This window comes from Bombina bombina, chromosome 6 (genome assembly GCF_027579735.1).
Source record: "Bombina bombina isolate aBomBom1 chromosome 6, aBomBom1.pri, whole genome shotgun sequence".
Taxonomy (NCBI): Eukaryota; Metazoa; Chordata; class Amphibia; order Anura; family Bombinatoridae; genus Bombina; species Bombina bombina.
Window position 1 is genome coordinate 353,677,357 of NC_069504.1, and position 25,943 is coordinate 353,703,299.

The window sequence follows — 25,943 nt, forward strand, 5'->3', positions numbered from 1 at the left end:
TTACCTAAGGTTGTGAATTCTAACAACATTAGTAGAGAAATTGTTGTCCCTTCCTTGTGTCCTAATCCTAAGAATTCTTTGGAAAGATCCTTACATTCTATGGAAGTGGTAAGAGCTTTGAAATATTATGTTGAAGCTACTAAAGATTTCAGGAAGACTTCCTGTCTATTTGTTTTATTTTCTGGTCCTAGGAAAGGTCAGAAGGCTTCTGCTATTTCCTTTGCCTCTTGGTTAAAGATTTTGATTAATCAAACTTATTTGGAGTCGGGTAAGACTCCGCCTCAGAGAATTACAGCTTATTCTACTAGGTCAGTCTCCACTTCGTGGGCTTTTAAGAATGAAGCTTCAGTTGATCAGATTTGCAGAGCGGCAACTTGGTCCTGTTTGCATACATTTACTAAGTTCTACCATTTTGATGTATTTACTTCTTCAGAAGCAGTTTTTGGTAGAAAAGCTCTTCAGGCAGCTGTTTCAGTTTGAGTCTTCTGCTGATGTTTTAAGTTTTCCTTGTCATTTAAAGATTAAATTTATACTTTGGGTTGTGGATTATTTTTTCAGCGGAAAATGGTTGTTTTTATTTTTATCCCTCCCTCTCTAGTGACTCTTGCGTGGAGTTCCACATCTTGGGTATTGATATCCCATACGTCACTAGCTCATGGACTCTTGCCAATTACATGAAAGAAAAAATAATTTATGTAAGAACTTACCTGATAAATTAATTTCTTTCATATTGGCAAGAGTCCATGAGGCCCACCCTTTTTTATGGTGGTTATGATTTTTTGTATAAAGCACAATTATTTCCAAATTCCTTTGTTGATGCTTTTTACTCCTTTCTCATGTTAGGATTGTATATCCCATACGTCACTAGCTCATGGACTCTTGCCAATATGAAAGAAATGAATTGATCAGGTAAGTTCTTACATAAATTATGTTTTTTCATGCTGATAAGGTGGTCCTTCGTTTTAAGCTGGGTTTTCTCCCTAAAGTAGTGTTGAATCGCAATATTAATCAGGAAATTGTTGTTCCTTATTTTTGTCCTAACCCTTCTTCCCAGAAGGAACGTCTTTCTTTCATGTAATTAGTCCATGAGCTAGTGACGTATGGGATATACATTCTTACCAGGAGGGGCAAAGTTTCCCAAACCTTAAAATGCCTATAAATACACCCCTCACCACACCCACAAATCAGTTTTACAAACTTTGCCTCCTATGGAGGTGGTGAAGAAAGTTTGTGCTAGATTCTACGTTGATATGCGCTCCGCAGCAGGTTGGAGCCCGGTTTTCCTCTCAGCGTGCAGTGAATGTCAGAGGGATGTGAGGAGAGTATTGCCTATTTGAATGCAGTGATCTCCTTCTACGGGGTCTATTTCATAGGTTCTCTGTTATCGGTCGTAGAGATTCATCTCTTACCTCCCTTTTCAGATTGACGACATACTCTTATATATACCATTTCCTCTACTGATTCTCGTTTCAGTACTGGTTTGGCTTTCTACTACGTGTAGATGAGTGTCCTGCGGTAAGTAAGTCTTATTTTCTGTGACACTCTAAGCTATGGTTGGGCACTTTTATATAAAGTTCTAAATATATGTATTCAAACATTTATTTGCCTTGACTCAGGATGTTCAACGTTCCTTATTTCAGACAGTCAGTTTCATATTTGGGATAATGCATATGAATAAATCATTTTGTCTTACCTTAAAAATTTGTCTTTTTCTCTGTGGGCTGTTAGGCTCGCGGGGGCTGAAAATGCTTCATTTTATTGCGTCATTCTTGGCGCGGACTTTTTTGGCGCAAACATTTTTTCTGTTTCCGGCGTCATACGTGTCGCCGGAAGTTGCGTCATTTTTGACGTTTTTTGCGCCAAAGGTGTCGGCGTTCCGGATGTGGCGTCATTTTGGCGCCAAAAGCATTTAGGCGCCAAATAATGTGGGCGTCTTTTTTGGCGCTGAAAAAATATGGGCGTCACTTTTGTCTCCACATTATTTAAGTCTCATTATTTTGTGCTTCTGGTTGCTAGAAGCTTGTTCTATGGCATTTTTTTCCCATTCCTGAAACTGTCATTTAAGGAATTAAATCAATTTTGCTTTATATGTTGTTTTTTCTATTACATATTGCAAGATGTCCCACGTTGAAGCTGAGTCAGAAGATACTTCTGGAAAATCCCTGCCTGGTGCTGGAGCTACCAAAGCTAAGTGTATCTGCTGTAAACTTTTGGTATCTGTTCCTCCAGCTGTTGTTTGTACTGTTTGTCATGACAAACTTGCTAATGCAGATATTTCCTTTAGTACTGTTACATTACCTGTTGCTGTTCCGTCAACATCTAATACTCAGTGTTCCTGTTAACATAAGAGATTTTGTTTCTAAATCCATTAAGAAGGCTATGTCTGTTATTCCTCCTTCTAGTAAACGTAAAAAGTCTTTTAAAACTTCTCATTTTTCAGATGAATTTTTAAATGAACATCATCATTCTGATACTGATATTGGTTCTTCTGATTCAGAGGATTCTGTCTCAGAGGTTGATGCTGATAAATCTTCATATTTATTTAAAATGGAATTTATTCGTTCTTTACTTAAAGAAGTCCTAATTGCATTAGAAATTGAGGATTCTAGTCCTCTTGATACTAAATCTAAACGTTTAGATAAGGTTTTTAAATCTCCTGTAGTTATTCCAGAAGTTTTTCCGGTCCCTGGTGCTATTTCTGAAGTAATTTCCAGGGAATGGAATAATTTGGGTAATTCTTTTACTCCTAAACGTTTTAAGCAATTATATCCTGTGCCATCTGACAGATTAGAATTTTGGGACAAAATCCCTAAGGTTGATGGGGCTGTCTCTACTCTTGCTAAGCGTACTACTATTCCTACGGCAGATGGTACTTCCTTTAAGGATCCTTTAGATAGGAAAATGTAATCCTTTCTAAGAAAAGCTTACTTGTGTTCAGGTAATCTTCTTAGACCTGCTATATCTTTAGCGGATGTTGCTGCAGCTTCAACCTTTTGGTTAGAAGCTTTAGCGCAACAAGTAACAGATCATAATTCTCATAGCATTATTATTCTTCTACAACATGCTAATAATTTTATTTGTGATGCCATCTTTGATATCATTAGAGTTGATGTCAGGTATATGTCTCTAGCTATTTTAGCTAGAAGTGCTTTATGGCTTAAAACTTAAAGGCTGATATGTCTTCTAAGTCTACTCTGCTTTCCCTTTCTTTCCAGGGTAATAAATTATTTGGTTCTCAGTTGGATTCTATTATCTCAACTGTTACTGGAGGGAAAGGAACTTTTTTACCACAGGATAAAAAATCTAAAGGTAAATTTAGGTCTAATAATCGTTTTCGTTCCTTTCGTCACAACAAGGAACAAAAGCCTGATCCTTCATCCTCAGGAGCGGTATCAGTTTGGAAACCATCTCCAGTCTGGAATAAATCCAAGCCTTTCAGAAAACCAAAGCCAGCTCCCAAGTCCACATGAAGGTGCGGCCCTCATTCCAGCTCAGCTGGTAGGGGGCAGATTACGTTTTTTCAAAGAAATTTGGTTCAATTCCGTTCACAATCTCTGGATTCAGAACATTGTTTCAAAACGGTACAGAATTGGCTTCAAGATAAGGCCTCCTGCAAAGAGATTTTTTCTTTCCCGTGTCCCAGTAAACCCAGCAAAGGCTCAAGCATTTCTGAAATGTGTTTCAGATCTAGAGTTGGCTGGAGTAATTATACCAGTTCCAGTTCTGGAACAGGGGCTGGGGTTTTATTCAAATCTCTTCATTGTACCAAAGAAGGAGAATTCCTTCAGACCAGTTCTGGATCTAAAAATATTGAATCGTTATGTAAGGATACCAACATTCAAAATGGTAACGTAAGGACTATCCTGCCTTTTGTTCAGCAAGAGCATTATATGTCCACAATAGATTTACAGGATGCATATCTGCATATTCCGATTCATCCAGATCACTATCAGTTTCTGAGATTCTCTTTCCTAGACAAGCATTACCAGCTTGTGGCTCTACCGTTTGGCCTAGCTACAGCCCCAAGAATTTTTACAAAGGTTCTCGGTGCCCTTCTGTCTGTAATCAGAGAACAGGGTATTGTGGTATTTCCTTATTTGGACGATATCTTGGTACTTGCTCAGTCTTCACATTTAGCAGAATTTCATTCGAATCGACTTGTGTTGTTTCTTCAAGATCATGGTTGGAGGATCAATTTACCAAAAAGTTCATTGATTCCTCAGACAAGGGTAACCTTTCTTTCATGTAATTAGCAAGAGTCCATGAGCTAGTGACGTATGGGATATACATTCCTACCAGGAGGGGCAAAGTTTCCCAAACCTCAAAATGCCTATAAATACACCCCTCACCACACCCACAAATCAGTTTTACAAACTTTGCCTCCTATGGAGGTGGTGAAGTAAGTTTGTGCTAGATTCTACGTTGATATGCGCTCCGCAACAGGTTGGAGCCCGGTTTTCCTCTCAGCATGCAGTGAATGTCAGAGGGATGTGAGGAGAGTATTGCCTATTTGAATGCAATGATCTCCTTCTACGGGGTCTATTTCATAGGTTCTCTGTTATCGGTCGTAGAGATTCATCTCTTACCTCCCTTTTCAGATCGACGATATACTCTTATATATATATATATACCATTACCTCTGCTGATTTTCGTTTCAGTACTGGTTTGGCTTTCTACAACATGTAGACGAGTGTCCTGGGGTAAGTAAGTCTTATTTTCTGTGACACTCTAAGGTTGGGCGCTTTTTTTTATAAAGTTCTAAATATATGTATTCAAACATTTATTTGCCTTGACTCAGGATGTTCAACATTCCTTATTTTCAGACAGTCAGTTTCATATTTGGGATAATGCATTTGAATCAATCATTTTTTCTTACCTTAAAAATTTGACTTTTTCCCTGTGGGCTGTTAGGCTCGCGGGGGCTGAAAATGCTTCATTTTATTGCGTCATTCTTGGCGCAGACTTTTTTGGCGCAAAAAATCTTTTCTGTTTCCGGCGTCATACGTGTCGCCGGAAGTTGCGTCATTTTTTGACGTTCTTTTGCGCCAAAAATGTCGGCGTTCCGGATGTGGCGTCATTTTTGGCGCCAAAAGCATTTAGGCGCCAAATAATGTGGGCGTCTTATTTGGCGCTAAAAAAATATGGGCGTCGCTTTTGTCTCCACATTATTTAAGTCTCATTTTTCATTGCTTCTGGTTGCTAGAAGCTTGTTCTTTGGCATTTTTTCCCATTCCTAAAACTGTCATTTAAGGAATTTGATCAATTTTGCTTTATATGTTGTTTTTTCTCCTACATATTGCAAGATGTCTCATGTTGCATCTGAGTCAGAAGATACTTCAGGAAAATTGCTGCCTGGTGCTGGAACTACCAAAGCTAAGTGTATCTGCTGTAAACTTTTGGTAGCTGTTCCTCCAGCTGTTGTTTGTATTAAATGTCATGACAAACTTGTTAATGCAGAAAATATTTCCTTTAGTAAAATACCATTACCTGTTGCAGGTCCATCAACATCTAATGTTCAGAGTGTTCCTGATAACATAAGAGATTTTGTTTCTGAATCTATTAAGAAGGCTATGTCTGCTATTCCTCCTTCTAGTAAACATAAAAAGTCTTTTAAAACTTCTCTTTATCCAGATGAATTTTTAAATGAACATCATCATTCTGATTCTAATGATTCTTCTGGTTCTGAGGATTCTGTTTCAGAGGTTGATGCTGATAAATCTTCATATTTATTTAAAATGGAATTTATTCGTTCTTTACTTAAAGAAGTCCTAATTGCATTAGAAATTGAGGATTCTGGTCCTCTTGATACTAAATCTAAACGTTTAGACAAGGTCTTTAAATCTCCTGTAGTTATTCCAGAAGTTTTTCCTGTTCCTGGTGCTATTTCTGAAGACAAGCATTACCAGTTTGTGGCTCTGCCGTTTGGCCTAGCAACAGCTCCAAGAATTTTTACAAAGGTTCTCGGTGCCCTTCTATCTGTAATCAGAGAACAGGGTATTGTGGTATTTCCTTATTTGGACGATATCTTGGTACTTGCTCAGTCTTCACATTTAGTAGAATTTCATACGAATAGACTTTTGTTGTTTCTTCAAAATCATGGTTGGAGGATCAATTCACTAAAAAGTTAATTGATTCCTCAGACAAGGGTAACCTTTTTGGGTTTCCAGATAGATTGTGTCCATGACTCTGTCTTTGACAGACAAGAGATGTCTAAAATTGATTTCAGCTTGTCAAAACCTTCAGTCACAATCATTCCCTTCGGTAGCCTTATGCATGGAAATTCTAGGTCTTATGACTGCTGCATCGGACGCGATCCCCTTTGCTCGTTTTCACATGCGACCTCTTCAGCTCTGTATGCTGAACCAATGGTGCAGGGATTACACATCGCCACACGTTGCATCCGGGCGAATGGTCTCTTCACCCAGAGGTATTTCTTCAGATTGTTCAAATGTGGGAACTTCCAGAAATAGATCTGATGGCTTCTCATCCAAACAAGAAACTTCCCAGGTATCTGTCTAGATCCCGGGATCCTCAGGCGGAGGCAGTGGATGCATTATCACTTCCTTGGAAGTATCATCCTGCCTATATCTTTCCGCCTCTAGTTCTTCCAAGAGTAATCTCCAAGATTCTGAAGGAATGCTCGTTTGTTCTGCTGGTAGCTCCAGCATGGCCTCACAGGTTTTGGTATGCGGATCTTGTCTGGATGGCCTCTTGCCAACCGTGGACTCTTCCGTTAAGACCAGACCTTCTGTTGCAAGGTCCTTTTCTTTCATGTAATTAGCAAGAGTCCATGAGCTAGTGACGTATGGGATATACATTCCTACCAGGAGGGGCAAAGTTTCCCAAACCTTAAAATGCCTATAAATACACCCCTCACCACACCCACAATTCAGTTTTACAAACTTTGCCTCCTATGGAGGTGGTGAAGTAAGTTTGTGCTAGATTCTACGTTGATATGCGCTCCGCAGCAGGTTGGAGCCCGGTTTTCCTCTCAGCGTGCAGTGAATGTCAGAGGGATGTGAGGAGAGTATTGCCTATTTTGAATGCAGTGATCTCCTTCTACGGGGTCTATTTCATAGGTTCTCTGTTATCGGTCGTAGAGATTCATCTCTTACCTCCCTTTTCAGATCGAAGATATACTCTTATTTATATACCATTACCTCTGCTGATTTTCGTTTCAGTACTGGTTTGGCTTTCTACAAACATGTAGATGAGTGTCCTGGGTAACCTTTCTGGGTTTCCAGATAGATTCAGTGTCCATGACTCTGTCTTTGACAGACAAGAGACGTCTAAAATTGATTTCAGCTTGTCGAAACCTTCAGTCACAATCATTCCCTTCGGTAGCCTTATGCATGGAAATTCTAGGTCTTATGACTGCTGCATCGGACGCGATCCCCTTTGCTCGTTTTCACATGCGACCTCTTCAGCTCTGTATGCTGAACCAATGGTGCAGGGATTACACATAGATATCTCAATTAATATCTTTAAAACCGATTGTACAACACTCTCTGACGTGGTGGACAGATCACCATCGTTTAATTCAGGGGGCTTCTTTTGTTCTTCCGACCTGGACTGTAATTTCAACAGATGCAAGTCTTACAGGTTGGGAAGCTGTGTGGGGGTCTCTGACAGCACAAGGGGATTGGGAATCTCAGGAGGTGAGATTACCGATCAATATTTTGGAACTCCGTGCAATTTTCAGAGCTCTTCAGTCTTGGCCTCTTCTGAAGAGAGAATCGTTCATTTGTTTTCAGACAGACAATGTCACAACTGTGGCATACATCAATCATCAAGGAGGGACTCACAGTCCTCTGGCTATGAAAGAAGTATCTCGAATTCTGGTTTGGGCGGAATCCAGCTCCTGTCTAATCTCTGCGGTTCATATCCCAGGTATAGACAATTGGGAAGCGGATTATCTCAGTCGCCAAACGTTGCATCCGGGCGAATGGTCTCTTCACCCAGAGGTATTTCTTCAGATTGTTCAAATGTGGGAGCTTCCAGAAATAGATCTGATGGCGTCTCATCTAAACAAGAAACTTCCCAGGTATCTGTCCAGATCCCGGGATCCTCAGGCGGAAGCAGTGGATGCATTATCACTTCCTTGGAAGTATCATCCTGCCTATATCTTTCCGCCTATAGTTCTTCTTCCAAGAGTAATCTCCAAGATTCTGAAGGAATGCTCGTTTGTTCTGCTGATAGCTCCGGCATGGCCTCACAGGTTTTGGTATGCGGATCTTGTCCGGATGGCCTCTTGCCATCCGTGGACTCTTCCGCTAAGACCAGACCTTCTGTCGCAAGGTCCTTTTTTCCATCAGGATCTCAAATCCTTAAATTTAAAGGTATGGAGATTGAACGCTTGATTCTTGGTCAAAGAGGTTTCTCTGACTCTGTGATTAATACTATGTTACAGGCTCGTAAATCTGTATCCAGAGAGATATATTATAGAGTCTGGAAGACTTATATTTCTTGGTGTCTTTCTCATCATTTTTCTTGGCATTCTTTTAGAATTCCGAGAATTTTACAGTTTCTTCAGGATGGTTTAGATAAAGGTTTATCCGCAAGTTCTTTGAAAGGACAAATCTCTGCTCTTTCTGTTCTTTTTCACAGAAAGATTGCTAATCTTCCTGATATTCATTGTTTTGTACAAGCTTTGGTTCGTATAAAACCTGTCATTAAGTAAATTTCTCCTCCTTGGAGTTTGAATTTGGTTCTGGGGGCTCTTCAAGCTCCTCCGTTTGAACCTATGCATTCATTGGACATTAAATTACTTTCTTGGAAAGTTTTGTTCCTTTTGGCCATCTCTTCTGCCAGAAGAGTCTCTGAATTGTCTGCTCTTTCTTGTGAGTCTCCTTTTCTGATTTTTCATCAGGATAAGGCGGTGTTGCAAACTTCTTTTGAATTTTTACCTAAGGTTGTGAATTCCAACAACATTAGTAGAGAAATTGTAGTTCCTTCATTATGCCCTAATCCTAAGAATTCTAAGGAGAAATCATTGCATTCTTTGGATGTTGTTAGAGCTTTGAAATATTATGTTGAAGCTACTAAGACTTTCCGAAAGACTTCTAGTCTATTTGTCATCTTTTCCGGTTCTAGAAAAGGCCAGAAAGCTTCTGCCATTTATTTGGCATCTTGGTTGAAATCTTTAATTCATCATGCCTATGTTGAGTCGGGTAAAACTCCGCCTCAGAGGATTACAGCTCATTCTACTAGGTCAGTTTCTACGTCCTGGGCGTTTAGGAATGAAGCTTCGGTTGATCAGATTTGCAAAGCAGCAACTTGGTCTTCTTTGCATACTTTTACTAAATTCTACCATTTTGATGTGTTTTCTTCTTCTGAAGCAGTTTTTGGTAGAAAAGTACTTCAGGCAGCTGTTTCAGTTTGAATCTTCTGCTTATGTTTTCATTTAAACTTTATTTTGGGTGTGGATTATTTTCAGCAGGAATTGGCTGTCTTTATTTTATCCCTCCCTCTCTAGTGACTCTTGCGTGGAAAGATCCACATCTTGGGTAGTCATTATCCCATAAGTCACTAGCTCATGGACTCTTGCTAATTACATGAAAGAAAACATAATTTATGTAAGAACTTACCTGATAAATTAATTTCTTTCATATTAGCAAGAGTCCATGAGGCCCACCCTTTTTTGTGGTGGTTATGATTTTTTTGTATAAAGCACAATTATTCCAATTCCTTATTTTTTATGCTTTCGCACTTTTTTCTTATCACCCCACTTCTTGGCTATTCGTTAAACTGATTTGTGGGTGTGGTGAGGGGTGTATTTATAGGCATTTTGAGGTTTGGGAAACTTTGCCCCTCCTGGTAGGAATGTATATCTCCTATACGTCACTAGCTCATGGACTCTTGCTAATATGAAAGAAATGAATTTATCAGGTAAGTTCTTACATAAATTATGTTTTTGCAAAACTTGAATGTTGTGCTTGCTCTTAAATTTTACCTTTAAGCAATTAAAGATTTTCAGCAGACTTCTGCCCTGTTATTATTTTCTCTGGTAAGCGTAGGGGTCAGAAGGCCACTTCTACCACTCTTTCCTTCTGGTTGAGAAGTGTTATCCGTTTAGCTTATGAGACTGCTAGACAGCAGAGTTACGGCTCATCCCACTAGGCTCATCCCACTAGAGCTGTTTCTTCATGGGTTTCAGAAATGAAGCTTCTGTGGAGCAAATCTGTAAGGCGGCCACTTGGTCCTCTATTGATGCTTTTTCCAAATTCTACAAAATTGATACATTTGCCTCAGCTGAGGCTTCTTTTGGGAGAAAGGTTCTTCAAGCGGTGGTGCCTTCAGTTTAGGTCCGCCTGTCTTGTTCTCCCTCCCTATTCATTTTGTGTCTTCTAGCTTGGCATTTGTTCCCACTAGTAATTAGAATGTTTTGTGGACTCTCCATGCCATAGGAAAGAAAACTAAATTAATGCTTACCTGATAAATGTATTTCTTTCCGGGTCCGCGACCCACCCTTATTCAAATTAATACAGCAGTTAATTTATACAGGCACCTCTATACCCTTGTGTTATCTTCTTTTTCCGTTTCCCTTCGGCCAAATGACTGGGGTTTATGGCTAAGGGAAGTGATACTAAACAGCTCTGCTGGGGTGCACTTTGCCTCCTCCTGCTGGCCACGAGTGAATATCTCACTAGTAATTAGAATTTTTCTTGGACTCTCCATGCCTGGAAATAAATAAATTTATCAGGTAGCATAAAATTTAATTTTTTCTTCTTTTTACCCAGCAATGGGGAATTGTAGGTCTCTTCGCATTAGATCAAAGTTATCATGTACTTTGTTTTCCACTCCCCATTAGTAAGTATATTTAGTTTAAAAAAAAAAAAAGAAAAGTGTGGTCATCTTCTAATTATATGTGTTTCATCTGTTTGCTTAAACAGATTCTGCAGGCCAGATTTACCTAGATGTCCTTGATTCGCACTTCCAGTAAGACTTTCTGTAGATCCTCTGATGATCTTTTTCACATGGATCTTAAGTCCATTTAATACTGCTAAGTAAGGCCATTTGAACTGTCTAGATTATAATAATTTTAACAAGTTTGGGATATCTCCCCTGCATGCTTGTAGTTGTAGGATTTTTTGGATACTGTTGCTAGATTTTAAATCTTCATATTAGTACATAATGGATTTCTGAATTGTCTTCATACAACTGCCTTAAAGTTTCTAGTCTCGGCTTTGTGGGCTAAAGCCATAGTATGTATTTAACCCAAGAATTGTCTTTCTGAGATTTCATTTTGATTCTTTGTTTTAATGGCCTTTCTGGTCTGAACATTTGCAGAAAAAATTGCTCTGTGATTTCACTATAAAAAAAAATATTATTTTTTCCTTTGGGATTTTACATAATCTAGAGGGTTAGTGAATTTTAAGTTCTATGAGCATTGTTTCATGTCTGTCTTCCTTTGTTTTGTTTTTTGTCCTGAGTAGCTGGTGAATAGGAAAATGCTTTTGATGTGTTCTGCACTCTTTGTTTTGACAGAACAAAATTTTAGTAAAAAGCAGACCCATGGGAGGAATAAATTTGGTTAAAAGTCCAACTTTAATAGTAAGACTTTTAAAAACAACATAGTAGGCACAGAACTTACAACCTGGATAGTTGACATGTTTTCTGCTGAACAAAATACATGAAGTTTGGTTGATTGCTCCTCGTTATTCTGCATTGCAGGGATGTTATCACATGTGTAATGCCTGTGGGCAACATATAAAGCAAAATCTAGAGTCTTTTACTCTCATATGTCCCCAATGGTTGATCCGTGTAATAGAGCAGAACAGGTTGAGGGGAAAAATGTTAAACATGAAATATAGAAAACCAGGTATTACATTTTATTATACGTTTAATTTTTTATAATGTATGTTTTATGTTTAGAAATCCATATGTTCAGTACTGTATTATTTTCTTGAATATTGTAACTTCCAGTTAAATGATGCACAGAATTTTGAGTCCGTCACTCTTGTTTTCATAACCCTTTTGTAAACTTTGCTTTAAAGGTGTCGATTTCTAAGAGAGGAGGATCGAGCTAGGAATGAGTATCCAAGCCTACATTATCCAGAGCTTTATCTGCTGAAGGGAGGGTACAAAGAGTTTTTCCCGGAATACAAGGTAATTGAAATGATTGGGGGGAAAAAATATCTTCAGTGTTTCATATAGGCATGTGCAGTATTTGGGCTTTGTTATTTGTAAGTGAAACAAAGCCCAAATATGGCCTAGGTCTGCTGCATTCTGCTATTTTTGGGGGCCCAACTTATTTAAGAAAAAGTGCAACATACAAATCTCTGTACACATACTTAGAAAGAACAATTGAAAATGAAAGTTTTAGAACTTTATCTATCCCACTCCCCACTGGAAGTGTAATTTCTTCTGATGGCTGTGTTTACATTGCTTGTCAATAGCCTATACATAGATGATTTTGCCTGTGGTATCCCTACCTACAGTGAAAGTTTCTATATGTCAAATGCTGATATAAAGGCAAAGGAGCTATTTGTAAATAATTTAATACACTTCAGCTGATAAAATGGATCTTTGGGAACAATCTAAAGGGGAGAAAAATTTAGGTTAAACTGTCCCTTTAATCAGTACGTGATAACTGTTTTTGCAACAATGTTTGTAATAATGTTATGCATATAGTTCTCAAGACCCATGCATGCTCCTAAACCTATCTCAGTATGTTGTCAAGAAAAGAATAATAAGAGAAATTTTATAAGAATTTTTAAACAACTTTCAAATACAGGTAGCCCTCAGTTTACGCCAGGGTTAGGTTCCAGAAGGAATGGTTGTAAATCGAAACCGTTTTAAATTGAAACCCAGTTTATAATGTAAGTCAATGGGAAGTGAGGGAGAGAGGTTCCAGGCCCCTCTCAAAATTGTCATAAGTAACACCTAATACATTATTTTTAAAGCTTTAAAATGAAGACTTTAAATGCTAAACATCATTATAAACCTAATAAATTAATCACACAACACAGACTTAACTTGCATTTTTCTGCAAACAGTTCTTTCTATGCATTCCAATCTGGACTGATTTATAGACAGGAAGATCTTGTTCCTTTGAAATCTACTCGATAGCTCAGGCCTGGTTAAACTGATTAATTTCAGCTTGCTTGGCTTTGCTGCAACACAAGCGGACAGCTCCACCTACTGGCTATTTTAATAAATGCTCTACTTCTCAATGCTTTTCAATAGCAGTCACATGACTGGGAAAAAAGGTTGTTATTCTGAAACGGTGTAAATTGAACCGTTGTAAAACGAGGGCCACCTGTATACTAATCCTTTTTTCGTCTCTATTTTTGAGTTATTCAAAATGGTTATAATACAGTCAACCACAGTCAATAGTGCATTAGAATAGAAATTTACAGGCAATAAAATGAGCATTGTATATTAAACATGTCTCGGAGGCAGTAAAAAAATACACAAAGAAATATTAAATGGTACAATGTTCTCGTTAGTCCCTCTAGTAAGGGTAGAATTTCAATAGTACAATAATGAAATGGTTTCTTAAAGGGACATTATACACTAGATTTTTCTTTACATAAATGTTTTGTAGATGATTCTTTTATATAGCCCATCTGGGTGTGTTTTTGTAAAAATGTATAGTTTTTTTCCAATGGCATGGAGAGTTCACAAATTAATTACTGTTGGGAATTCACTTCCTGGCCACCAGGAGGAGGCAAAGACACCCCAACCAAAGCATTAAGTATCCCTCCCACTTCCCATACTCCCCCAGTCATTCTTTGCCTCTGTGACTTGGAGGTTGGCAAAGATAATGCTCTGAAGAAAATTTGGAATTTAAGTTCTTTAATGGGTAGTTTCCCTGCAAGATATGACTGGGGTGTTATGCTGTGTCCATGTAAACCTCTTGGTAAAAGTAATGGTAGCTTTTAGCTGCTGGATGTCGCAGGGAAACTTTTTTTTTTTTTTGTCCTCCTTCCAGCAATTTGTGCTAACACCCCTCACCAGGCAACCAGTGTTAGCTTTCACTGCTTTCCTTTTTACTTCAGGTTCCTGTCAGAAGTTGGATGAAGCTGTCAGACCTGGAAGTGCTATGACTGCCCCACAGCAGTCCCTGGAGGTAAGTGTATTTTCCTTTCCTCAGGATTAGAAGGGATGGAGAGTAAGAGGACACTTCATGTTATGGGCAATGTAGCATCTTAGACCTCTTCAGTGGCTCTGGGGACATATTATTCTATCCTAGTTCAGGATAGTCAGTTATTTGAGCAACTGATCTCCCAGGGAACTGTAGCAACCTCTCCCTCTTGGCTCCGTTAATCATAACAAAGGAGTTTTAAAGGGACAGTCTAGTCCAAAATAAACTTTCATGATTCAGATAGAGAATGTAATTTTAAACATTTTTCCAATTTACTTTTATCAACTATTTTGCTTTGTTCTTTTGGTATTCTTGAAGGCCGCCTCTTCTCTCGGGGCATTTTGACAATTTTTCACCACTAGAGGGTGTTAGTTCATGTGTGTCATATAGATAACACTGTGCTCACGCACCTGGAGTTCAAGTGAGCCAGCTCTGATTGGCTAAAATCAATGTCTGTCAAAATAACTGAAATAAGGGGGCAGTTTGCAGATGCTTAGATACAATGTATTCATAGAGATAAAGAGTTTTTACATAATTGTGTTTGTTGTGCATAACAAAGGAATGGGTAATAAAGGGATTTTCTATCTTTTTAAACAATAAAAATTCTGGTGTAGACTGTCCCTTTAACTCCTAAAAGGACATATGTGTAGAAAAGACAGTCTAATTAGACTGCAGAAAGTGCCATGCTTTTTATCAGCTCCCCCAGGTAAACAATCAACTGTGGGAGACACCCACCTGATGAGAGGGGTCAGATCTCCGTCTAAAGAGCCAAGTTGTCACTGGGTCAGGAAACTTAATTGAAAAACTATAAAAAAAAAAAAAAAAAAAAAAAACCTTGAAAATAAAACTCCTTCATAACCTTTTAACAGAACTCATACTTTTTACTGGGGCATAAGGGCGCTTAGCCTTTATTTGGGGCCATATAAAGGTTGTATATCCCTGGATGGAATTTAACACATTTCAAGGCTTTTTACTTACTTTTTGAGTTGCGGCAAACATTTTCTTTTGTGTGCTTTGGCGCTTCTCGGGGGGGCATTTCTCTCCGGCGCTGCACCACGTGGCTGTTTCCCCTGTGCTGATTGCCTTGCCCATCTCGGGAAAGAGAAAGATTAACCCATGTTTCCTCTGATACAGGAATATCTTCTCCTTTTCAGTCTGCATTGGCCAGTCTATCAAAGAATTCTGAGGATGAGCATACCTCAGTCGCCTCTGAAGGTGAGATATCTGACTCCACTGCGGATAGTGCAGTGGAGTCTGAGGAGAGTAATTTTCAGATTCAAACTCTAACATCTTTGTTTGCTACACAAGGAGGTATTATCTACTTTGGATGTTCCTGATCTAAAGCCATCTGAGGAACCTAAGATTCCAAAACTGGACATAACTGGTCTTTCTGGTTCCGGCCCGCTTGACGGACATCATCTCTTAGGTGTGGGAGAAACCTTGGATACCATTCTCCCCATCTAATTTTAAGATGTTCCCTGTTCCTCACTCTAACCTGGAGTTATGGAGTTCAAGGTCCCAAGGTGGTTGGCTCTATTTCCACCCTGGCTAAGTGTACTACTATCCCTCTAGAGGATAGTACCTCCTTTAGGGACCCCATGGACAGCAAAATGGAGTTGTACTTAAGTATGATTTTTCATCAGCTTAGACTTCTCTTGCAACCGGCTGCAAGCATTGCAGTGGTTGTTGAAGCCGCTACTTACTAGTGCGACTCCCTATCGGATATGATTTTAGTTGAGACTCCGTTAGAGGAGATTTAGGATCGCATTAAGTTTCTGAAAATAGGCAACTCCTTTATTTGTGATGCTAGCATGCAAGTCATTCAACTGAGTTCTAAGTCACCTGGCTTTGTGGTTCTGTCGCAAAGGGCTTTGTGGTTAAAGTCCTGGTCAGCGGACATGGTATCTAAGTCTAGACTTCTTTCCTTACCTTTTTAAGGGGAAGTCTTTATTCGGTCCTGGCCTGGATTCTATCATTTCCACGGTGACCGGGGGAAGGGCACCTTAATTCCTCAGAATAAGAAGGCTGAATCCAAGGGTTGACAGTCTTGTAATTTTCGTTCCTTTCATACATCCAAGGGTCAGATCTCCCGCCAAATCGGACCAACCTAAGAGTAATTGGAAGCCCAATCAGGCCTGGAGCAAGAACAAACAGTCCAAGAAAACCTCCGACAATAACTTGGCATGAAGGGACGGCCCCCGATCCCGGACCAGATCACATACTGGACAGACTATTGGATTTGTTACATCTCGTACCCTTGGGTAGTAGACGTGGTCTCCCAGGGGTAAAATATGGGGTTCAAGTCTTGCCCTCTAAGAGGCAGATTCCCTTTAAGACTCTTTTCAAACCCTGAGAGGAGACCTATCTTCTCTGGGAGTGATTGTTCAAGCCCCCCTTAGAACAGGCCCTATGATTTTATTTAAACCTTTTTCTGGTTCCCAAGAAGGAGGGAACTTTTTGCCCTATTCTAGACTTGGTGTCTCAAGTTCCTCAAGGTTCCGTCCTTCAAGATAGAAACTATCAGATCCATTCTTCCTTTAGTCCAAGTAGGGTCAGTTCATGACCACTATAGACCTGAAGGACGCATACCTTTATGTTCCGATCCACAGAGAGCGTTTTCAGTTTCCGCAATTTGCCTTTCTGGACAACCATTTTCAATTCGTAGCCCTGCCATTTGCGCTCCCAGGATCTTTGCAAAGGTACTAGGAGTGCTTCTAGCGGTGGCCAGGACTCTAGGAATTACAGTGGCCCCTTACCTGGACGATATCTTGGATCAATCTCCATCTTTTCCTTTGGCAGAATCTCACACAGACTCTTGTCTCTCCTTCGAGACCATGGGTGGAAGATAAATCTGGCCAAGAGTTCCCTGGTCCCAAGCAACGGGGTGTGTTTTCTGGGAACGATCATAGATTCGATTTCCTTGAAGATTTTTCTGACTGATCCAAGGTGATTCAAATTTTTTTGGCCTCTCACTTCGGTCAACTACACGTTTATCGGAGGCATAATGCATGGAAGTGGTTGGTCTCATGGTGGCTACCATGGATATTATTCCTTTTGTTCGCTTACATCTGCAAAATCTACAAATATGTATGCTCAGACAATGGAACGCCTATCATTCTGACTTATACCAACAGATCGCCCTGGACAGCCATACGAGAGAATCTCTCTCCTGGTAGCTCTGTCAGGATCACCTATCTCAAGGCACGTGCTTTTTTAGACCATCATGGGATATTGTGACTACCGATGCCAGCCATCTGGGGTTCCCTGACAGCTCAGGGAACCTTTTTGCCGGAGGAGTCTTCCCTCTCCATCAACATTCAATGCTTTGATGGCGTGGCCTATCGGACAACATAAAATCTGTGGCTTATATCAAACATCAGGGAGGAACAAAGAGTTCCATGGCTATGTTGGAAGTCTCTTGCATCCTTCAGTGGGCAGAGTCCCACAATTGTCACTTTTCGGCCATTCATATCCCAGGAGTGGACAATTGGGAGGTGGCAGACAAACGTTCCGCCCAGGGGAGTGGGCTCTAAATCCGGAGGTGTTCTCAGAGATAACCCTCAGGTGGGGTGTTCCGGAGATGGACCTCATGGCCTCTCGTCTCAATACCCAACTGCCCAGATACAGGTCAAGATCAAGGAACCCTCAGGCAGTGTTGGTGGACACAGTGGTTCCTTGGAAGTTCAAACTTATTTATCCGTTTCCTCTTCTTCTCCCAGAGTAATTTCCTGTATCAAACAAGAGTGGGTCTCTGTGATTCTAGTTGCTCTAGTGTTGCCTCGCAGGACTTGGTTTGCTGACCTAGTAGAAATGTCATCCTCTCCTCCGTGGAGGTTGCCGCAGAGAGCAGACCTTCTACTTCAAGGTGCAATCCTTTAACAAAATCTAGATTCTCTGAGACTGACTGCATCGAGATTGAATGCCTAGTTCTGTCTAAAAGAGGTTTTTCTGACAGGGCTATTGATACTCTAATTCAAGCTTGTAAGCCGTTGACTCGGCAGATGTACCACTAGGTGTGGCACACCTACTTATCCTAGTGTGAAGATCGAGGTTTACCTTGGCACAATGTGAGAGTTCCTCAAATACTTTTGTTTCTCCAAGAATGTTTGGAAAAGGTTTATCTTTTAGTTCTCTCATGGGAACGATGTCTGCCCTTTCCATTTGATCCACCTTATCTGATTTTCAATGCGGATAAGGCATTCTATGCTCCAAGCTGGGTTTTCTTCCTAAGGTGGTGTCTGACCGCAATATCAATCAGGAGATAATAGTTCCTTCCTTTTGTCCTAATCCTGATGTGGTGCGTGCCTTGAAATTCTATCTCCATGCTACCAAGGATTTTAGACAATCTTCCTTGTTCGTTCGCAGGCTAAGGAGTGTCATTTAGTTAAACTTATGAAGAAGCTGGTCAACCGCCTCCTTAGAGGATTACGGCTCCTTCTACCTGTGCTGTGACCTCTTCTTGAGCTTTTAAGAATGTGGCCTGTATGGGACATCTGTAAGGCGGCTACCCGGTCCTATTTGCATACCTTTTCAAAATTTCACAAGTTTGATGTTTTTGCCTCAGCTAAATCTTCTTTTGGGCAAAAACTACTTCAAGCGGTGGTGCTTTCAGCTTAGGTTCACCTGCCTTATTTTTCCCTCCCGATTCATTCTGTGTCCTCTCAGGCATGGGTATTTGATTCCCAACAGTAATGAATGGATTTGTCGACTCTCCTTGCCATTGGAAAGAAAACATTTATGCTTACCTAATGATAAATTATTTTCTTTCTTGGCTTGTGGAGTCCACAACCCCCCTGTTCTTTTCCGTCTCCTCTGCTGAATGACTGGGGGAGTTTGGGAAGTGGGAGGGATACTTAATGCTTTGGCTTGGGTTTCTTTGCCGCCTCCTGGTGGCCATGAAGTAAATTCCCAACAGTAATGAATTAATTCATGGACTCTATGCCAGGAAAGAAAATAATTGATCAGGTAAGCATACATTTAGTTTTTGCTTATTTTTAAATAACATTGTGCTGATTTTCTTCATAAATTGAGAGTCCACAGCTGCATTGATTACTTTTGGGAATTCAGAACCTGGCCACCAGGAGGAGGCAAAGACACCCCAGCCAGAGGCTTAAATACCTCTCCCACTTCCCCCATCCCCCAGTCATTCTTTGCCTTTCGTCCCAGGAGGTTGGCAGAGAAGTGTCAGAAGTTTTGAATTAGTCTCTTATGGAGGGTAGTACTCTTCGGCATGGGACTGGAGTTTTAAGTAGTCCTGTCAGCCTTTCAGTGAACGCTTGGATGAAAGTTAGAGTCCGGAAATGCAGGGAGAGTCTTTCTGCGAAACTATCCCTACTCATTTTATCAGCTCCACAAGCAATAGGCGTTTCGCTGCCTGCTTTCTTCTCTCAAGTCCATGGCAGAAGCGATGCTACTATCTGTCACACTTGAAGGGCTGTGTTCCTGTTCCACTGCGTAGATTCTGGTAAGATTGTTTCATTTTACTTTCTTCATGAAATGTACTGTATTACAGATATTTTCCCGAGAGGCTACCACCTAGCGGGACTAACTTATATCAAAGGGCCTCAGTGAGGCTCCTTTTGTATCTTGGAATCAATGGTTAAAGAGACATAGAACCCATTTTTTTTCTTTCATGATTTAGATACAACATCAAATTTTAAACAACTTTTTAATTTACATCTATTATCATATTTTCTACTTTTTCTTGTTATACTTATTTGAAAAGCAGTAAAGTAAGCTTATAAGTGTGCATGTGTCTGCAGCACTATATAGCAGCAGTTTTGCAAAAATGTTATACATTAGCAGTAGCACTAGATGGCAGCACTATTTCCTGTCATGTAGGACTTCAGGCATGTGCATGCTACCTACCTAGGTATCTCTTCAACAAAGAATAACATGAGAATGAAATAAATTTGATAATAGAAGTAAATTGGAAACTTTTTGAAAATTGTATTTCTCTTGTAAGATGTATCGAGTCCACGGATTCATCCATACTTGTGGGATATTCTCCTTCCTTACAGGAAGTGGCAAAGAGAGCAGCCACAGCAGAGCTGTCTATATAGCTCCTCCCTTAGCTCCACCCCCCAGTCATTGTCTTTGCCTACTCTAAGTACTAGGAAGGGTAAAGTGAGTGTGGTGACAAAAATGTTAGTTTTTATTTTCTCAAGCAAAAGTTTATTTTAAATGGTACCGGTGTGTACTATTCACTCTCTGGCAGAAAAGGGATGAAGATTTCTGCAAGGAGGATGATGATCTTAGCACTTTGTAACTAAGATCCATTGCTGTTCTCACAAGGGCTGAAGAGTACAGGAAAACTTCAGTTGGGGAAACGGTTTGCATGCTAAGCTGCATTGAGGTATGTTCAGTCTAATTTTTCTAGACAGACTGTGATAATTATAGAAAAGGCTGGCAATATCCCCATGAGGGAAGGGTAAGCTGTATTCAGACACTTAGTAGGAATCCCAGCTTGCATAAAGGGCTCATTAGCTACTGGTGACACTGATAGGAAAAAAACGTTTTTTTATTGCAAACATAACGTTTTTTGAGGGACTTTAACCCACATCGCTAGTTTAGAAACACTCTGGTGTGTTTCTTTTAGACCCCATAACATTGAGTGAGGTGGGAGGGGCCTATTTTCACGCCTCAGTTGCACAGTTTCTTTTACTCAGAGACATCCAGCTACTTCTCAAGAGGGTCCTGCTGTGTTTGAGGGCTTAAAAGAAGTTTTTTTCCCCATAAATCTTTCCCAAAGGGCAGGTAGGCGCCACAGCAGAGCTGTGGCAAGGTGCTGAATGTTTTTTTACCGGTTTTTGACGTTTTGTCAATCTGGTTTTTACATTAAGGGGTTAATCGTTTATTTGCCTAGCTGTGCAAAGTTATTAAGGCTTTATGATGCTACTGTAAAAATTTCGTAGAGTTTTTTTAATGCTTTTTTACACTGTTTTGCAGAGTTTGTGCATCCTTTTTTTCTCTTAAAGGCACAGTACCGTTTTTTTCTAATTGTTATTTGCTTTGATTAAAGTGTTTTCCAAGCTTGCTTGTTGCTTTACTAGGTTGTTTAACATGTCTGACATCAAGGAAAATCCTTGTTTAATGTGTTTAGAAGCCATTGTGGAACCCCCTCTTAGAATGTGTCCCACTTGCACTGATATGTCTATAAATTATAAAAAGCATATTTTAGCACTTAAAAATATTGCAATAGATGATTCTCAGACAGAAGGAAATGAAGGTTTGCCATCTAGCTCTTCCCAAGTGTCACAACCAGTAACGCCCGCACAAGTGTCGCCAAGTACCTCTAGTGCGTCGAATTCATTTACTTTACAAGACATGGCCACAGTTATGAATACAACCCTCACAGAGGTTTTATCCAAACTGCCTGGTTTACAAGGAAAGCGTGACAACTCTGGGTTAAGAACAAATGCTGAGCCGTCTGACGCTTTAGTAGCTGTATCCGATATACCCTCACAATGTTCTGAAGTAGGGGTAAGGGATTTGTTATCTGAGGGAGAAATTTCTGATTCAGGTAAGACGCTCCCTCAGACAGATTCTGATATGACGGCCTTTAAATTTAAGCTTGAACACCTCCACTTATTGCTCAGGGAGGTATTAGCTACTCTAGATGATTGTGACCCTATAGTGGTCCCAGAGAAATTGTGTAAAATGGATAAATACTTAGAGGTTCCTGTTTACACTGATGTTTTTCCAGTCCCTAAGAGGATTGTGAATATTGTTACTAAGGAGTGGGATAGACCAGGTAGTCCGTTCGCTCCCCCTCCTGTTTTTAAGAAAATGTTTCCCATATCTGACACCATGCGGGACTCGTGGCAGACGGTTTCTAAGAGGGAGGGAGCTATTTCTACTCTCGCTAAGTGTACAACTATACCTATCGAAGACAGTTGTGCTTTCAAAGATCCTATGGATAAAAAATTAGAGGGTCTCCTGAAGAACATTTTTGTTCATCAAGGTTTTCTTCTCAACCTATTGCGTGCATTGTTCCTGTAACTACTGCAGCTGCTTTCTGGTTCGAGGCTCAAGAAGAGGCTCTTCAGATGGAGACTCCATTAGAGGATATTATGGATAGAATTAAGGCCCTTAAGTTGGCTTATTCTTTCATTACAGATGCCGCTTTCCAACTGGCTAAATTAGCGGCAAAGAATTCAGGTTTTGCCATTTTAGCACGCAGGGTGTTATGGCTTAAGTCCTGGTCTGCTGATGTGTCATCAAAATCTAAACTTTTGAACATCCCTTTCAAAGGAAAGACCCTATTCGGGCCTGAACTGAAAGAGATTATTTCAGACATCACTGGAGGGAAAGGCCATGCCCTCCCTCAGGATAGAACAAATAAAATGAGGACCAAACAAAATAATTTTCGTTCCTTTCGGAACTTCAAGGGTGGTCCCGCTTCAGCTTCCCCTGCTGCAAAGCAAGAGGGGAATTTTGCCCAATCCAAGTCAGTCTGGAGACCTAACCAGGCTTGGAACAAGGGTAAACAGGCCAAGAAGCCTGCAGCTGCCTCTAAGACAGCAGGAAGGGGTATCCCCCAATCCGGGACCGGATCTAGTAGGGGGCAGACTCTCTCTCTCTCTCGGGCAAGAGATGTTCACGATTCCTGGGCCTTAGAAATTGTGCCCCAGGGATATCTTCTGGACTTCAAAGACTCTCCCCCAAGGGGGAGATTTCACATTTCTCAATTGTCTGCAAACCAGACAGAGAGAGGCGTTCTTACGCTGTGTAGAAGACCTACATACCACGGGAGTGATCCGCCCAGTTTCAAAAGCGGAACAAGGGGTAGGGTTTTACTCAAACCTGTTTGTGGTTCCCAAAAGAGGGAACTTTCAGACCAATCTTGGATATCAAAATTCTAAACAAATTCCTCAGAGTACCATCATTCAAGATGGAGACTATTCGGACTATTCTACCGTTGATCCAGGAGGGTCAATATATGACTACCGTGGACTTAAAGGATGCGTATCTACACATCCCTATTCACATCGATCATCATCAATTCCTCTGATTCGCCTTTCTGGACAGGCATTATCAGTTTGTGGCCCTTCCCTTCGGGTTGGCCACGGCTTCCAGAATTTTCACAAAGGTGCTAGGTCCCTTTTGGTGGTTCTAAGATCGCGGGGCATAGCACCGGCGCCTTATCTAGACGACATCTTAACTCAGGCGTAGACTTTCCAGCTAGACAAGTCTCACACGGACATCGTGTTGGCTTTTCTGAGATCTCACGGGTGGAAGGTGAAAATAAAAAAAGAGTTCTCTCTTCCCTCTCACAAGAGTTTCCTTCCTAGGGACTCTGATAGACTCGGTAGAAATTAAAATATTTCTGACGGAGGTCAGAAAATCAAAACTCTTAACCACTTGCCGAGCTCTTCATTCCATTCCTCGGCCATCAGTGGCTCAGTGTATGGAGGTAATCGGACTCATGGTACCGGCAATGGACATAGTTCCTTTTGTCCGCCTACACCTCAGACCACTGCAACTATGCATACTCAAACAGTGGAATGGGGATTATGCAGATTTATCTCCTCAACTGCATCTGGACCAGGAGACCAGAGATTCTCTTCTCTGGTAGTTGTCTCAGGACCACCTGTCTCAGGGAATTTGCTTCCGCAGGCCAGAGTGGCTCATAGTAACGACAGATGCCAGCCTGCTAGGCTGGGGTGCAGTCTGGAGCTCCCTGAAAGCACAGGGCTTATGATCTCGGGAGGAAACTCTCCTCCCGATAAACATTGTAGAACTGAGAGCGATATTCAATGCGCTTCAGGCGTGGCCTCAGCTAGCTGCAGCCAAATTCATCATATTTCAGTCGGACAACATCACGACTGTAGCTTATATCAATCATCTAGGAGGAACACAGAGTTCTCTAGCGATGATGGAGGTAACCAAAATAATCCGATTGGTGGAGGATCACTTTTGCCATCTCTCAGCAATCCATATCCCAGGGGTAGAGAACTGGGAGGCGGATTTCCTAAGTCGTCAGACTTTCCAACCCGGGGGAGTGGGAGCTCCATCCAGAGGTATTTGCTCAGCTGACTCAGCTATGGGGCACACCAGATTTCGATCTGATGGCGTCCCGTCAGAACCCCAAACTTCCTTGTTACGGGTCCAGGTCCCGGGATCCCCAGGCGGTACTGATAGATGCTCTAGCAGTGCCCTGGCCCTTCAATCTGGCCTATGTATTTCCACCGTTTCCTCTCCTCCCACGTCTGGTTGCCAGAATCAAGCAGGAGAGAGCTTTGGTGATTCTGATAGCACCTGCGTGGCCACACAGGACTTGGTATGCAGACCTAGTGGACATGTCATCTGTTCCACCGTGGACTCTGCCAATGAGGCAGGACCTTCTAATCCAAGGTCCATTCAAACATCCAAATCTAATTTCTCTGCGTCTGACTGCTTGGAGATCGAACGCCTAATTCTATCAAAACGTGGTTTCTCTGAGTCGGTCATTGATACCCTGATTCAAGCTAGAAAGCCTGTCACCAGGAAAATCTATCATAAGATTTGGCGCAAATATCTTTATTGGTGTGAATCCAAGGGTTACTCATGGAGTAAGATTAGGATTCCTACAATATTGTCTTTTCTCCAAGAAGGATTGGAGAAGGGATTATCAGATAGTTCCTTACACTGCTTTGTCTATTCTTTTACACAAACGTCTGGCAGATGTCCCAGACGTTCAAGCGTTTAGTCAGGCCTTAGTCAGGATCAAGCCTGTATTTAAACCTGTTGCTCCGCCATGGAGCCTAAACTTAGTTCTTAAAGTTCTTCAAGGGGTTCCGTTTGAACCTATGCATTCCATAGATATTAAGCTTCTATCTTGGAAAGTTTTGTTTTTAGTAGCTATCTCTTCGGCTCGAAGAGTTTCTGAGTTATTTGCTTTACAGTGTGTCTCACCTTACCTTGTTTTCCATGCAGATAATGTGGTTTTGCGTACCAAACCTGGATTCCTTCCTAAGGTTGTTTCTAATAGGAATATCAATCAGGAAATTGTTGTTCCTTCACTGTGTCCTAATCCTTCATCAAAGAAGGAACGTCTGTTGCACAATCTTGATGTGGTTCGTGCTTTAAAGTTCTACTTACAAGCAACGAAAGATTTCCGTCAATCATCTTCATTGTTTGTTGTTTATTCTGGTAAATGGAGAGGTCAAAAGGCTACGACTTCCTCTCTTTCTTTTTGGCTGAAAAGCATCATCCGTTTGGCATACGAGACTGCTGGACATCAGCCTCCTAAAAGAATTACTGCTCATTTTACTAGAGCAGTGGCTGCCACATGGGCTTTTAAAAATGAGGCTTCTGTTGAACAGATTTGTAAGGCGGCGACTTGGTCTTCGCTTCATACTTTTTCCAAATTTTACAAATTCGATACTTTTGCTTCTTCGGAGGCTATTTTTGGGCGAAAGGTTCTACAAGCAGTGGTGCCTTCCGTTTAAGGTACCTGTCTTGTCCCTCCCTTCATCTGTGTCCTAAAGCTTTGGTATTGGTATCCCACAAGCATGGATGAATCCGTGGACTCGATACATCTTACAAGAGAAAACATAATTTATGCTTACCTGATAAATTTATTTCTCTTGTGATGTATCGAGTCCACGGCCCGCCCTGTTTATTTAAGACGGGCAGTATATTTTTATTTAAAAAACTTCAGTCATCTCTGCACCCTATAGTTTCTCCTTTTTCTTCCTAGCCTTCGGTCGAATGACTGGGGGGTGGAGCTAAGGGAGGAGCTATATAGACAGCTCTGCTTAGGGTGCTCTCTTTGCCACTTCCTGTAAGGAAGGAGAATATCCCACAAGTATGGATGAATCCGTGGACTCGATACATCACAAGAGAAATAAATTCATCAGGTAAGCATAAA

At 40.9% G+C, this 25,943-nt stretch overlaps 1 protein-coding gene across 1 annotated transcript in view; it reads left to right on the top strand.

Annotated features, from left to right (window-relative positions):
- Positions 1-25,943, top strand: part of LOC128664426 (M-phase inducer phosphatase 1-B-like) — a 510,343-nt gene that overhangs the window by 462,303 nt on the left and 22,097 nt on the right. Inside the window, exon 11 of the mRNA XM_053719257.1 lies at positions 11,997-12,108. Within this exon, the coding sequence (XP_053575232.1) occupies positions 11,997-12,108 (112 nt within the window). The remainder of the gene's footprint in view (positions 1-11,996; positions 12,109-25,943) is intronic.